Source organism: Lygodium microphyllum, chromosome 9, assembly GCF_053477565.2.
Source record: "Lygodium microphyllum isolate KBCC chromosome 9, Lygodium_microphyllum_v1.1.10, whole genome shotgun sequence".
In the NCBI taxonomy this organism is placed as follows: domain Eukaryota; kingdom Viridiplantae; phylum Streptophyta; class Polypodiopsida; order Schizaeales; family Lygodiaceae; genus Lygodium; species Lygodium microphyllum.
The window spans coordinates 113368669-113384391 of NC_141143.1; the positions used below are offsets into that span (position 1 = coordinate 113368669).

Sequence of the window (15723 nt, forward strand, 5' to 3'; positions counted from 1 at the left end):
TTCATGATTGTACTTCAATCATGCATGAAGGTTGTGAATAAGCTTTGTGCATATTCTGTAGTGTTCGAACAATATCATGTATCTTGGTGTGTTGTAGTGAGAAAGCATATACAAGGGCATGTTCTGTAAGTTGACAAAAGATTTTGGCATGCTCACTACTGCGGCAATATGTAACACCCCTTTCCCCTCCCTCTGTGTGAAGTAGTGTTAGGAGGGGGAGTGGGTTTTAAGGTTGAAAACCTTAATAATCATTTTATGAGAAAAAGATGAAAAAAATCTTCTTCTTTTTTTTGCAAGTAAAATGTGGCTGATTATATTACTCAAAAAAACTGATTACAATAGAGTGCTCATGCTCAACAGACTAGCTGGAGCTGAAGCAAAGTCACCAGTACATCATGTATACAAGCCTCTCAAGGCGGTCTAGGGGGGATGGGGGCAAGAAGCCATGGGAGGGGGGGGGGGGGGGGGTATATTGCCAAATGGGACTGCTTGCCTGCATCATAAGAACAGACCCTGGCCACCCTAGGTACGCATGAAGTGACCACGGAGCTCCTGACGAGCCCTGGACTCGCCCTGCACCTGATCCCATTGGCGGCGGAGGGAATGGATGATGGAGGTCCATAGCTCTGCTAAGGTCGCAAGTGCTGAAAGTCTCTCTCCGCCGAGAGCCACCTGGCATCGCGCCTTCCAAATATGCCATCCAGTAAGACCCCCTATGATCTCCCATACCTCCGAGCGGTTTGTTGTGGGCTCCAGTACCTGGCAGATGGGTAGAGCCTCCAGACCGACCACTGCGCATGACCCTGCCTGGATCATGAATATCGTGTCCTGCATCCCGGCCTCATACAAAAGGTGACGGCCCTGGCTAACTATTTGCCAATAGAAAGCTCCCCATGAGATACACCCAAGGCTGGGCGCTATACGTCGAAGGATACGGCACGCTCCTCTCCACACGAGCTGCGCGTCCTCACAAGACCAAAGGCAGTGCTTTGGGGTTTCTAGAGGCTACTGTGTGCAGCACTTACAATCTCCCTCCTGCATCTGGGCAAGCCAGCTTCCCATCGCCAAGCCTCCATGTGCCACCAGCCATAAAAAATACGACACCCTCCTCAGTCTCCAGCTATCCCATAGGCGGCGCCAGAAGGTCCGTCAGAAGGGCTCCGTGATGCTGTGCTCCGCCCAGTGCCTGCTGCGTGACAGCGCCCAGTCCATATCCTCCTGCATCAGTACATGTCTGCCAATCCTAGTAGTATACTCTAGGAACCTGGGTGGCTTTTTGGCGACCGCAGAGGCCGGCCATAGCCACTCTCCTGGATCCCGCTCTAGCTCATCAAGTGGTCTGCCCTCCTAGATCCAAAGGTGCCACTCCTTGAGCTCCTTCCAGAAAACATAGGGGTCCAGTCGCCAAGTCTTCCCCTGGAGACCCACCACCCGAATCCTCCTCCACGAAAGGGTGGCAATCCCCTCATCCTGATGCCCTCTGTCAAGGGCCAGATGTCCCCCCTCCCGAACGGCAAAGAAGGTCCCCTTGGGGGCACCATCCACTCTACCTGCCCCCTGAAGGGGAATGCCTGCTGGAGAGAACCTAGCTGCCCATACCTCCCCGGGCTCTATCGGCTCTCGTATCAGAGGGGCAAGCCACTCCGGAGGTATTGCTGCATCTATCTCTCTTCTCCTCAACTCCGCTCCTCTCATGCAATCTGATACTTGTTGCAGCACCTCCTCGTCCGCCATCCTATACGTCTCCCGCCATGTCCTGATGGAACGAGCCGGGCCGGCCTCCCGCCTAGCCCACTGGATGTGGGGGAGCTCACCTATCTGTGCCCCTTCCCGATTTTTGACCTGGAGGTTCCAGATCACCGACTGATGGTCTATTTCCTCCTGGCAATCTGGGGAGCTCTGGATTAGGGCCTTACGGAGGCCCTGACACACACGGAGTAGGCTCCGAAGGAAAGGTGATCTGGGGGGGTTGATTTGGGCTAACGTGAAGATCCATCTCAGGGACGGCCTCCACTCACCACCAAGCCTCGGTTTACAATTCTGAAGGCCCTCCTGCAGTAAGACCTTCTAGGTCTGCTCGCCTGGTATGAGACTGCGGACAACTAGATTGCCCAAGAGGGCCATACTCTGATACTCTGGGACTATGATCCCAAGCCCTCCCTCTAATCGATGTCGTATGATGGTCGCCCACACCACCTTGGCCCTGGAGTCCCTGGAGCCATTAGACCCAAACCAAAGGAAATTCCACACTAGGCGGTGAAGCTGCCCTACGCACGATGAGGAGAAGCACCAACACGAGGCGATGTACCAGGCCGTCACTAGGAGGACCTGGTTAACCACCAGGGCTCGACCGGCTAGTGAGAGGCGAACCGTGCTCCAGTAGGTCAGTTTCCTCCAAATAGAATCAAGGACAGAAAGAAACTGCTGGGCAGGAGTGATGTCGAGTCCCACCTGGAACCCTAGCTGCCCTCTGCTCACCCATCTAAATCCCAGGTGGACGCGCCACTCCGTGTTGGAGTCCGGGTCTGTGAGGAAACCAACCAACTTTCGCTAGTTGATTTTCGATCCCGCTGCAACGCAGAACATGTGAAGAGCTAGCCTCATTCTCTCCAGCATCACCTCATTGTCCTCTATGTAGAGGCCTGTGTCGTCTACGTACTCTGAGTCTAACAACTCAGTCTCCTCTCTCACTGGAAGTCGGAGGCCGCGTAATCCTCTTACACGTGACCTGAGGTAGTGAGACATCGCCTCTGCGAAGAGTAGGAATAGGTATGGGGCCAGGGGACAGCCCTGTCGAACCGATCTCTCCAGCCGAAACTCCTCCCCTCGCCTTCCGCCTATGAGAACCCTGCTCGTGGCCGATCTGTACAGGCCGGAGACCCCGCGAATCCAAGCATGGGGGAATGCCGACTTCACCATGGTGCCCTCTAGGAAATCCCAGTCCACCCTGTCATAAGCTTTCTCGAAATCCAAGAGTAATATTGTCAGTCTCTACCCATTGTGCTGAGCCCACTCTGTCACCTCAAAGAATGTAAAAAATCCGTTAATTGTCGTCGACTGGACATGCGCGGCCACCTCTTTGATCCCATCCCAATTCGTGTTGCCAAATTGTGCAATCGATATTGATCATTGTAATCATCACTGCAACAATAATAGTGAGCGTTAGCATGCCACCAATCGATAAACTCCAAGGCATCCTAAACTCCGAGCATCCTTAATCGTAATTGCGAAATTAATAGCCTGTAGCTAAGGCTTAACAATGTTTTTTAACTGGCGCCAATTTTCATATTCAAAGGGAGAGAGAGGGGGAGAGGGAGAAGGAGAGAAAAAAGTTATGAAGGAGAGAAGAGGAGGAGGAGGAGGAGGAGAAGAAAGGAAGAGGAGAAGAGAATAGGTAGTGAAGAAGAGAAGAGAAGAAGAGAAGAGGTGGAGAAGAAGATAATACGAAGAGAGTGAAGAAGGAAAAAAAGGGAGTGAGACAAAGAAGAGCAAGAGGAGATCTTCATCAACCGTGATTACAAAAGACTTGTCGACCTTTGCACCTCTAGAACCCGCAGAATCGTCAAAGCTCGAAGGTAATGCATGCAAACTCTCTTCTTGTGATGGCTGCAAAGAGATGGTCTTTTGGAGCAAGGAATGCGGGAGCTACGCATATGATCACGAACATGGCCAACATGCCATAACACACAACAAAAACCAAATTCTTTCATAAATTAATGTTCATTTAATACACAACTAGGAACATAAATAAAAGAGTTTCAATATTTGATAAAGAAATTATAGCTTAAGGGAAACTCAACTAAAAAGAAATGTTAGAACAAGGTTATTTAAATTAGAGTTTTAAAAGGTAAGATAATTTGCATAACATTGAAAGTATTCAATTACGAAAATGTGAAAAAAAAAATGTTTAAGAATATTTAGTTTAGCATTTACAAAATTATAAAATTGTTAAGAAAGGTACAAATTGTATTAATAATATTTTTAAAAGCTTTTACACATTTTTAAAATGTTAAGAAGGTGAAATTTGCATCAAGAATATTTTTTAAAGCAAATTATGTAAGTGTTAGAAAAGATAAAAATTTACATTAAGAATAATTATTAGGATTTACAAATTATGTAAAATGTTAGAAAGATGAAAAATGTATCAATGTTTTTTTTAAACATTTGCAAATTACGTAAACATTGGGAATAAATTCTTTAGTATTTATAAATTATATAAACATAGAAAAATAATTTTTCTTGTTATTTATAATTCATTTAAAGTGAATTAGGACAATTAAAGTAGGTGATTAAAAATTGTTGATTAAGAGACTTTTTTTTAATAAAGAAATTTCACTATTATTAAAACTTATTAAATCGAATATATAATTTATTTTTAAACCGAGGATATTCAAACCAATTCACTTCGCCAACATGACAACTAGGTCATGAGATAATCAAAAGGGACAATACAATTTTCTTTGAAAAGAATTAAAGTCTAAAAATTTCTAGGAAAATAATGTGCCTTGTTAACTTGCGTAGTTTCCAAGGAAAAACATGTTTCCAAGATCCGATTAGTTTCCACAAATTAGTATAAATTCTAGATTTGTAATGAGGTCAAGGGTTACCAGAAAAATAATTGCGAACAAAGATAACAAAAAAAGGATCCAATGAAGGAAGCATAATCGGAATTTAGATCTTAAAAAGGGGACTTGGAAAAGATCAATCCGAAGGAAAACTAGAAAAAATCCAAGAAGTTAGAAGAGAGCAGAGTTAGAAAGAATTTGCCTCTCTATTTGTGTAAGAATATTGCTTGAAGAAAAATTACTTGTGCTTGTAAGAGTGCATAAAGGTTTAACTTGTTACACTTAAGAAGTTGATTGAATTGAATTAAAAGCCTAATGTATAAAGTTTTCAACATGATAAAAAGAAAAGCGCACTAGACCTCCCCTAAGGCTAGTTGTGGATTCCTTTTCCAAGGGGGATTATCTTTGCTGCCTTGGGAGTTCGAAACAACCCCGATAGCGAGAGATCGCTCTGTAAGGATATCCTTGGGCAGGAGAAGTTGAGGGTGCCAAGGGGGCTCTAGTTGGTAAACTCTTAGGCTCCAGAACAGTCCAAACCCCTGCGAGACTCAAGATGGACTTCCTGAGGTGCCGGTACTAGTCAGAGGCGAAAATCTTGGGTCAAAGTTAAGTACAAAATAGAAGATACCTCTCCACACACTAACATAAAACTTTCAAAATTGCACTCTTATGAAGGATCTATGAAAGATCTTTGTGCCCTTCTTTCGTATGGGCGGAAGGTGAAATAAGTTTTTCAAAATGGTTGTTTTCATTATTTATGTGTAGTGAATAAACATTGTGACTAAAGGGATTAATGAAGGAAGCTGATTTTATGTGTACAACTAAAATGTGTTAGATAAGTAGATAACTAAAGCTACCCAACCGAGGAAAAGGGAAGAACACGGTTCCTAACAAATCCACCCTAAGGCAAGGTGGTCTCAGTAAGCCGAAAGCTTCTTTACATATTCGATGCATTAGAGTATAGCAAATATTGACTCATAAAATCAATTAGAATCCTGACTCCATATCGTTTTAGGGGAACGGAGTGAGATTTTGCCTTATGGGAAAGAGGTTGATGTACTCTTACTTCCCCTCGTTTCTCACTCTTCTTGAATCAAGTGTGATATGAGTCGGCTTCAGTTCGGGCAATCTAGCACAAGTAGTTGCCTGAAGACCAATACTAGTTAACCCAAAATAGGAGACCTTAGTTTACTTAGAAATCAAAATTCAAGTCGATTCTCATGGCGACGGCCAAGACCTTTCATTGCGAAGTGGGTTCAAGAGAGTCTAGGCAGTAAACCTCGTGTTATTCAAAAGAGTACTGAGCAGCGTCACTTAGAAAATCATCGCGATGGACCACTGAATCATACCACTAAGGATGTCTCAAGCGGGCAGGTCACACAATAGTTCAAGAGAAAAGAAAGCTTTTGCTTTTTGGTTGTCCATGTTGTCATCCAATTAGTGTATCCCTGTTAAGCAGGTGGACATTGATTTTAAATGCACCTGTAGCAGCTTCTTTCTTGTTTATAGTATGGTCTCTTGGCTCACGGCATTTCCTCCTGTCATTTTTCTCTTACATTCATTGGAATTTCTCCTTCAACCTTTCTTAAGACAAGCTCAACAGTTTTTGTTGTTTTGGCTCTGAATCGACACAAGTTGAATTGTGCTGTTCCGAAGTCTCCAAAGCTCATGTTTCTTAAGATTCTATTATTCTGTAGGTTATTTCTCAGGTGTTTGTAAATGTTTATCTAGTTCCTATATGCTGCAGATTACCTGTCACCTGTGGGGTGTGCTTTATAACTTGTCAACTGACTTGGATTTGCGCTTAAAGATTTCAGAGTCCAAGATCCTGCCATTGCTACTAGAGGTATCTTTAGTCTTCTTGAACTGCTGTAAGGATCGGTCCTTAACAAGCTTAAGTTCCAACTTTTTTCTTTTGAAAGCAGTCAATTATGAGCAGGCAAATTTTTTCCGTTCCAGAAGAGTTGATGGCTCTTGTTGTAAACTTAAGTCATATTCCAAAGACTGCCAAGGTATGACACATGTTTCCTTTCCATTTAGACCTGTCGTATGATCCTTGCAGAATTGTGAACCTTATTAATTTGTTGGGCTTATCAGTACTCCTGAACGGTAGTAGTCATGTCTTTGCAGCTGAATTTGGAAAAAGTTTCTATGGACAAGTTTTTGTTATTTGTCCTGCGCTCAGATGAAGCACTTTTGTACAAGGTATTTGTTTCTATTATGAGTTATTTTATGCTGAAGAAAAAGGAGAATTATGGTTGCAAATTTGAATTCCTTCTAGAAAAGTCTCTGTAATTAGATTGTATGTAAATCAATGATAAATGAGTTGGCTTGAGTATTTAATAACCAGGCCCAAAGATATCACCCAAAACAAAAGTGAAGACACTGCATTAAGAGCTGAGAAGGGGGATTGGCCATGATTAATGATGCGAGCCACTTTGGCTAGTCACGTGAGAAAAGTAACTGCTTTGGAGGAAGTGTGCACGTTGTCCTATTCCTCTTCAACATGTGAACAAGATCACTCACAATGATTCTTTGACATCACCTGGGAGCACCTCAGCTGTCCAAATTGCCATGCAATCATGCTCACCACTGCTACCCCAAGATTTCCAAAGCCTCTTGCTTCCTTGTTTTTCAAGCAAATAGATTTCTATCAAAATATGTTTGCCAAAAACACCAGTAAGGTAAAAAAACATCAATCTGAACAATTAGAAAACAGTAAACACAGAAGGAAAGACATATCATAGGTTGACTTATCTAAAGAGAGAATGTCTATTATGTAGAAAAGCCAATGAATGTAAAATCATGTAGGGGACTTCTAGATGAGAATCTCGCCCACTATATTTGAGCGTGTAAATAATCTTCATCCAAAGGTGGGAAAGTGTTTGTGATGTCAACATACATTGTAATTTGTGGCTCAACGGCGTTACTACATCCAGCTTTCTAAATGTATCAGGCCATGCTAGCAGTAATTTATGATCTGTTGCAATATCTTTCATGTTTTGTCAAAATTTAAAACTTCTCAGTGACTTCAACGTTGACACATTGTCATGTGATGTCTATGAAGTGTTCCCTTGCTAATTCTCAGAGCCACAAACTAAACCTCTATCAGTCATCCAAGTGGCTGCTTATCAAATCACAATCATCTTTCCAAGGGCAAAATACCAGTAGTACAACGTTTTTTCTTCTCCTTAGAATCTGCACAAAGGCAATGAGGAACATATGCTTTGTTGTGCCCAAGCCTAGCACCAGTACAAGGCTTCTATGTGGTAGAAGTCAAAGGAATAAAGAAACATTATTCAGCATAGTTTTCCTCTAGTGTACTCTAGAAGCTTGCACGAATCGTGTGTTCTACATGCCCTCCACATGACTTCCATGTGCTAGAAACCAAAGTAAAGTGAATTCTCTTTTGCTTAAAACTGTCTTTGGAAGTCTACAAGCAAAGGTTGAGTGATGCTATACCAATGCCCACCACCTTTTCTCTGGTGTCAGCCTCTCTAGATTACTCTCTTTATTAGTCACACCAAACTTCCTCGAACATCAAAGTATCATGCCCCAAGTTTGGATTTAGGTGATCACAATGAAAACTACAAATTATAAGAAACTGAATTTATATTATGGTTAGTGCGATAATATATATATATATATATATATACGCAAGGTAGTGAAAAGACATTTGTAGATGAGTACAACACAGCCAACATTACAATGTTCCTCATTGAAGATCAATCCACATCTAAACACCTATGCTCCCCTCGTTGTCGTTGAAGAGGTTTTTAGTGCATGTGCAATGGGAACCACCGGTACTTGCGATCTAAGGACAATAGCATTTGTGCTATCATTATATCATGGAAGCAATTGCAAAAGAATATGTTGGAGGAGGGTTAGAGCTTGGAGGAGGTAAGTCTGTGAGAGTGGAGGTCAGGATCGAAGGCCAGCACAGAAAACAGTAGACAGTAGAGAGTGAAGCACGACACCCAATGCAATAGAGTGAAAGAGTGTAAATTGAAAGTACAAGGTACAACCCTTAAACCTTAGGGTTGTGGGGAGGTGTTCACACCCGAACACGGTAAGTGCCCGTAAGTGTGTGTCATAAGCACATACGAAATAATACCATAAGTCTGGGGCACAAAACCCCTCCTACCGAGAGTAAAAAGTGCCCCAATGTCCTACTGATCACTGACACTCCGATGTGAGTGTAGGCGTAAGTGAGGCGTGAGTGAAATACCCAACAAACCCCCCTGGAGTGAAGAGTGATCAAGTGTACAAGGATCATCCGCCACCAAAGGAGATCAAATTTAAAGCATGGCGAAATGCTTTAAATTTCTCACAAGGAAGAGCTTTGGTGAAGATGTCTGCCACATTACTGATGGTAGGACAATAGACAAGGCTGATATCACTTGCATGTAGCCTCTCCCTGACAAAGTGATAATGTATCTCAATGTGTTTTGTGCATGCATAAAACACTGGGTTCCGTGCCACTACAATGGCACTCTAACTGTCAATGAACAAAGGAGTAGGATCCGTAACAGAAACATCCAAATCAGCAAGCAACCGTCTAATCCATACGCATTCAACTGTGTTAGTGAAAGCTGCCTTGTATTCAGCTTCACATGATGATGTGGCAACAGTGGACTGTTTCTTGCTAAGCCAAGATATGCAAGACGAGCTAAGAAAGAAACAATTGCCACTAGTGGAGTGATGTGAATCATAATCACCAGCCCAATCAGAATCACTGTAAGCATGTAACTGCAGTGGTCCCCCCTTGGCATAAAGCAATCCAAGAGATCTAGTACCCTGCAAGTAACGGAAGACACGCTTAACAGCTTGCCAATGTGACATGCGTGGCTGATGCATATATCTGCTCAGGGCTGAAACTGCAAACTGTATGTCTGGCCTAGTGTTGCACAAGTAAATAAGACATCCAACTGCTGGAGCATATGTGTGTATATCAAACAAATCACTGTCATCATGTAATGACAGTTTAACTCTAGGTTCCATTGGTGTACAAACTGGCTTTCAATCTTGTAAGCCAAACTTCTCAAGAAGTTTACCAATGTATCTTGACTGTGATAACCCAATACCTCTAGCATCATGTATGAACTGAATGCCCAAGTAATAATGCAAAGACCCCAAGTCTGACATGTCAAAAGTTTGCTGCAAACTTTGTTTAAATACTAAAATCTGATCAGCATGGGTCCCTGTAAGCAAGAGATTATCAACATAAAGACAAATGATCAGCATGGATCCCCTCTCTTTACATATGTAAAGGGTAGACTCAGATGAACTGTTTATGAACCCTTGGCTAAGCAAGAAAGCATCTATCTTTGCATACCAAGCTCTAGGAGCTTGTTTCAAACCATACAAAGCTTTTTTTAGCTTGCATACCAAGTGTTCCAAGCCCTCAACTGCGAAACCAATGGGCTGTTGTACATATACTTCCTCATGAAGTTCCCAATGTAAAAATGCAATTTTAATATCCAACTGATGCACAGTCCATCCATAATGAGCAGCCAAAGCAACTAGAGACCTGATGGTCATCATACAGGAGGTAGGAGCAAATGCCTCCTCATAGTCAATGCCTTTTTTCTATGCATAGCCTTTAGCTACAAGCCTTGCCTTGTATTTTTCAATGGATCCATCTACATTCCGTTTCAGCTTGTAGACCCATTTTGTTCCAATGGCTCCTCATCATCAAGGGTGTGTGCTGCCATAACAAACTCCATGGTATGTGCAGTATCATGCATACGAGCTTGCCTTCTAGTACGACCAGCCATGGGTGCATCGGGATGACTATCTTTCATAGTCTGTAAATACCATCTAGGCATTTCTCGTCTCCTGACTGTGCATAAGCTGTTGCTGAATTTCAGTTTCAGCACTTTGCTGAATATTCAGATCAGCCAATGGCTGATTTTCTGCATTTTCCAAAGGAGTAGCTGGCTGAACATTGAGTTCACTTGCTGAAACTCCAACTAAATCACCAAATGTAATGGGCAACAGCCCTTCAAATACATCACGGGCAGCCTGATATGTATCTAAACCAACCAGGGACAATTCTTATTTTTCATCAAATAGTACATCCCTACTGACAAACACCTTTTCAGAAACAGGATCACAGAGTCTGTACCCTTTGCTCTCATTGCTATATCCCATAAAAATGCATTTAACAGCCTTGTTATCCAACTTTTTCCTGAGTACCTTTGGAATATGTGTATATGCAAGGCACCCAAAGGTACGAAAGTGTCCAATAGAATGTTTCCGGCTGTTCCAAGCCTCAAAAGGTGTAATTTTCTTCAATGCTTTGGTGGGGCATCTGTTCAAAACACGGCAAGCACACATGACGGCTTCCATCTAGAAACTATGAGGGAAGCTCTTTGCCTTCAACATACATCTGGCCATCTCCATGAGTGACCGATTGTTTCTTTTTGCAACCCCATTCTGCTGTGGAGTATAAGCAATAGTGTACTAATGGACAATGCCCTTCTACTTCAAAAAAGAATTCAGGATAGAGGATATGTATTTCCCCCCTCGGTCCGAATGGAGAGTCTTAATTTTACAACCAGACTGGTTTTCAACAAGTGCAAGAAAAGCCAAGAATGCATCATACACTTCTGACTTTTTGACCAAAGAGTAGACCCAACAAAATCGAGTAAAGTCATCAATAAAAGTCACAAAAGAGTAACATCCTCCCAATGATTTTGTCTGCATAGGTCCACATACATCTGAATGCACTAACTGCAACCTGGCTGTTGCTCGAATAGCAACATCATGAGGAAACAAAAAAGGATGCATTTTTCCCAAAATACATCCTTCGCACAAGTGCTCAGGAGGTCTCTCCAGCAGAGGTAATCCATCTAGCATCTACGTACGCTGTAAGAGCATCAAGCTGCCAAAGTTCACATGCCCGATCCTAGCATGCCATAACTCTGCCTGTATCATAGCAGGAGTAAGAGTGGATGCCAAGTACGTTGACTGATCAGCTGAAAGAGCATCCAACTCGTATAAGCCATGATATAAAGTGCCTGTGAAGACCAAAGTCATGTGTTCTTTGTCTCTCACCATGCATCGGTCATCATCAAATGTGACTTGCAATCCACAACATGCCAAAGAAGAGATAGAGAGCAAATTCTTCTTTATGCCTGGCACAAATAAAGCATCTTGTAGGCGGAGAATAGAGCCATCAATGGCTGTGAGCACAATCTCCCCAATACCTCTAACAGGGTATGATGCATTCTTGGCACACTGTACAGACTTGCCAATTGGAGGTGCATGAATAGATGCAAATAAATCTTTGCGAGATGTAATATGCCTAGAAGCACCATTGTCAAAAAACCAAGTGTCTGCATCCTCAGTAGAGCTAAATGCTCTATCTGCCCAAGAGGTGTCATAATTGCATGTGTAAAAACAATAGTCCTTGTCTGCAACAAAGGACGCGGACTCCGTAGCAGTGGAAGGAGCATCAGAAACAGGCATTCCTGACTCCTTTTTCTTCTCTTTGGCAATGCGTTGGCTGCACTCAATGATGTAGTGTCCTGGTTTCTTGCAATAATGGCATTTTTCCTTTTTGGCTTGCATGCCCCCTTGTTTTTTATTTGCATGGGATGTGCCAGAAGTCCCAGAACTCTATGTAGCATTCTTCACCTGGCTGCCTTTGCCCTTCTGTCTAGCCATAAAAGCCTGCTCAGAGGCTATAGCATCCACACTACTATTCTTCCGTGTTTGCTCCTCCTCTAGAAGCAAACTGACTAACTGAAGAAAAGTGATTGGCTGCGCGGCAATCCTCATTGTGAGGTTTAAGGCCGTATGAAAAGCCAAGTACGAAGGAGGTAATGAGTTCAAAGTGGTGGATATCATCTGTGCATCCGAATAGTACTCATCAACATTCATGAGTTGCTCTCGCAAGTCCTAAATTTTGTTTAAGTGATCCTGAATAGAATCACCTTCATCTATTTTCAATGTCTCTAGCTCTTTCTTTAGGAAAGAGATGCGAGTCCCATTTTTGCCTGCAAACATCTGCTCCAAAGTTAGCCAAGCTTCTCGTGAAGAAGTTGTTGAATGAATGTGGGGGATGATTGACCGCTGAACTGCCAATGCAATCAACGACAAAGCCTGTGCAGCCCGTGTATCCCATGCTTTTTGAGCTGCTGTGCTTTTGGGAAGTGGTTGAAGTGGAGCAGGTTGAGATGCCTGTGGTGCACGTCCTCCTGGAGGAGGAGTAGCTGGAGCCACAACTCCAGGCCGAGCTTCTTCTCCACTGACATAATCCCAAAGATTTTTTGCCACAAGTGCATTCGTCATCATGAAGAACCAAAGTGAATAGTTATTTCCATCCAATTTGGCCTCCTTGGATACATAGGTGAAAACATCTCCTCCCTGATTTGCCATGATTGTTTAATTACCAAAAATGCAAGAGAGCAATGTCGAAGCAGAACTTCACTGGAAATCTGAAAATTTTCAGAAATTGCAAGAAATAACTTTTGGCAATTAGTATACAGAAATGCACTTTGTCAAAACTGTCTGTTATGCACGCAGTCCAACGTGCAATCAGTGTTCATCAACACTGTACCAGCAAAATCCCCAAAATTTCTTGCCCTAGATGTGCTCAAAACAGTCTATCAATGATTGTAATTACAGTATATATGCCAGTGTCCTCAGAAAACATAAAAGCCCCGAAAATTTTTGATGACTGTGTCCAGAATTTGCATTTAATGTGTCCCAGACACGTTTATAAATGCTGTGCCTGGGCCATGGTTCCCTTCCAGAAATTAATTCTAGTAGAAAAAATGTAAAAATATTTAGAAATTTACCTTGGAAATGACAAATTGTTGCTGACGACGGGCGGGAGTGGTCAATGTTGCTGCATTAGGGCAAACGGCTGGTCGTTGCAAGCGAGTTGATGTGCAGCGCTAGCGACTGATGGGTGACGGGCGGCGCAGCAGTGGCGTGTCGTGTCGTCTGACGGCTGACGGCTGATGTGGCCTCTGATAGGCGGGCAGCATGACTGACAGTCGGGGCGTGCAACAGTTGGCGGGGCGTACAATAGTTGTCGGGGCGTACAATAGGGACGGTGCAGCAGGCGAGGGCTAAGGCAGGCAGTGACTGTTTTACTAGATGTCTGGTGGCTATTTGACGACTGTTGACGGGCAGCACTGGCGAGCTGGATACTGGCGGGGCAGCAGCTGACGTCTGGCGCTTCAGACTGAGCAGAGAGTCCCAAATGCTGAACGGAGCTGAGCTCAACAGAGCCAATGCTCTGATACCGAATGTGAGAGTGGAGGTCAGGATCAAAGCTCAGCACAGAAAATAGTAGACAGTAGAGAGTGAAGCACGACACCCAATGCAATAGACTGAAAGAGTGTAAACTGAAAATACAAGGTACAACCCTTAAACCTTAGGGTTGTAGGGGGGTGTTCACACCCGAACACGGTAAGTGCCCGTAAGTGTGTCATAAGCACATACGAAATAATACTATAAGTTTGGGGGAAAAAACCTCTCCTACCGAGAGTAAAAAGTGCCCCATTGTCCTACTGATCACCGACACTCCGATGTGAGCGTAGGCGTAAGTGAGGCGTGAGTGAAATACCCAACAAAGTCAAGAACCTTGTGTAAAGAAATAGTCAAACATAGAATACAAACACAATCGTATGACAAAGTATAGACTGATGAAAGAACCTTGTGTAAAAAAATACTCAAATGCAGAATACAAACATAATCCTATGACAAAACACAGACTGATAAAGGAACTCAATAGGGTTAGGGTAACCCAAAGACAATGAACACAAGGGATGAATGAAAAAAGAGTGAATATATACAATGCTCAATGTAGTAAGCACAGTATGGAGAAAGAATATAGAACCTCGAACTCCCATGTATTCGAAGGATAGGGGCAGAAAGTATGAGCTGGGGGGTGTGTCATACTCTATGTGGATCTCAAAATGCAGCAAAGTCTCTAGGAGTGATTATCAGCTGTAAACGTAGATTTGCAGAGTCCGGATCAGGCTGAACATGTATTGGTAGCTCAGAATAGTGGGCATAAAGCTTGATATGATTTGGAAGATGAAGGTGACAAAAGCTGCCTGCAAAATGCAGATCTTGGCTGTCTGTGTAGGTAAAGGTGACTGTTATAGGCTGCAAGTGAGCTGGCAGGAGTAAACACAAGTGTCTGGTGACTCTCAGTGATGATGATGGCTTGAAACAGTGTAGACAGGATTGAAAGCTGCTGCCTGTAGCAAACAAAAGGTGAGGAGGCTAAAGACTGATCATCGCTAGGAGCTGATGCAGGCTGGTCCACCACCATGAACTAAGGTATTTGCCACGGAGGGTTGTAGATGGAAGTGGAGATGTAGGTGCTAGCTGAAGGAGAACCTAAAAATACAAGCTGGGATGAGTAGACAGGCTGCCTAGTTATAGATGAGTGGATCCTTCCAAATAAGGGTTTGGATTAGGAGACAAACACTCTCTAGGAAAGTGGTTATTGAACGAGACTTTTGATGATAAGCATGTCTTGGGGCTGTAGTAAAGAGCTAATCAGTATATAATGCATTTTTTAGCTTAACAACCCCTCTTAGGCCCAAAACTGGAACTACAAAGGGACTACAAAAGCATAGCTCAGCCCATAATCATCCCAAGGTGTCCCATCCCAAAGCAGCCAAGCAGCGCGGGCAAAGGGTGCATGTTGATTTCCGAAGGACCCACCATGTCTATAAGGTGATGATTATCTTACCAAGGGAGCCCAACGGGTCACCCCAAAGAGGCCAAGGCATGGGACAAAGGGTGCTTAGTGGCTCCCCAATGGGCTGCCAGGATTTGCAAAGGCAATGGAACCACTTTGAAATTCTTTTTTGTTTTTAGTTTTTATTTTATTTTTTGTTTTTCGAGTCTGGTTTGATCCTATGAGTATCAGTGCCCTGGGGGGAAATAGAAGTAATGGTCAGATCCAACATATCACAAAATAGAAAGCAATCCCGTCCACCGTGGGGGTGTCGGTGAAGAAGAAAATATGGATTGTAGGTGTGTTAGAGATTTGGTTATCCCCTGGGCATAGGCAATGCACAATGCAAATTTATGCATTTCCTGGTCAGGTTAGACAGTTTTGCAGCAATTTGGGCATTTGCCAGCAATTGGGTAGGTTTTGAGGCAGGTGGATAAGGTCAGACAG

The 15723-nt window shown here is 43.3% G+C and overlaps 1 protein-coding gene across 6 annotated transcripts in view; it reads left to right on the forward strand.

Moving 5' to 3' along the window:
* Positions 1-15723, forward strand: part of LOC148031439 (uncharacterized) — a 291467-nt gene that overhangs the window by 151494 nt on the left and 124250 nt on the right. For all 6 annotated transcript variants that reach the window (XR_015691896.1, XR_015691897.1, XR_015691899.1 and 3 more), the window contains 3 exons: positions 6313-6411; positions 6491-6577; positions 6696-6770. Coding sequence is in view for 2 of the 6 variants with exons in the window: in XM_087684974.1 (XP_087541100.1) it covers positions 6313-6411; positions 6491-6577; positions 6696-6770 (261 nt within the window). In the remaining 4 variants the exon portion in view is untranslated. The remainder of the gene's footprint in view (positions 1-6312; positions 6412-6490; positions 6578-6695; positions 6771-15723) is intronic.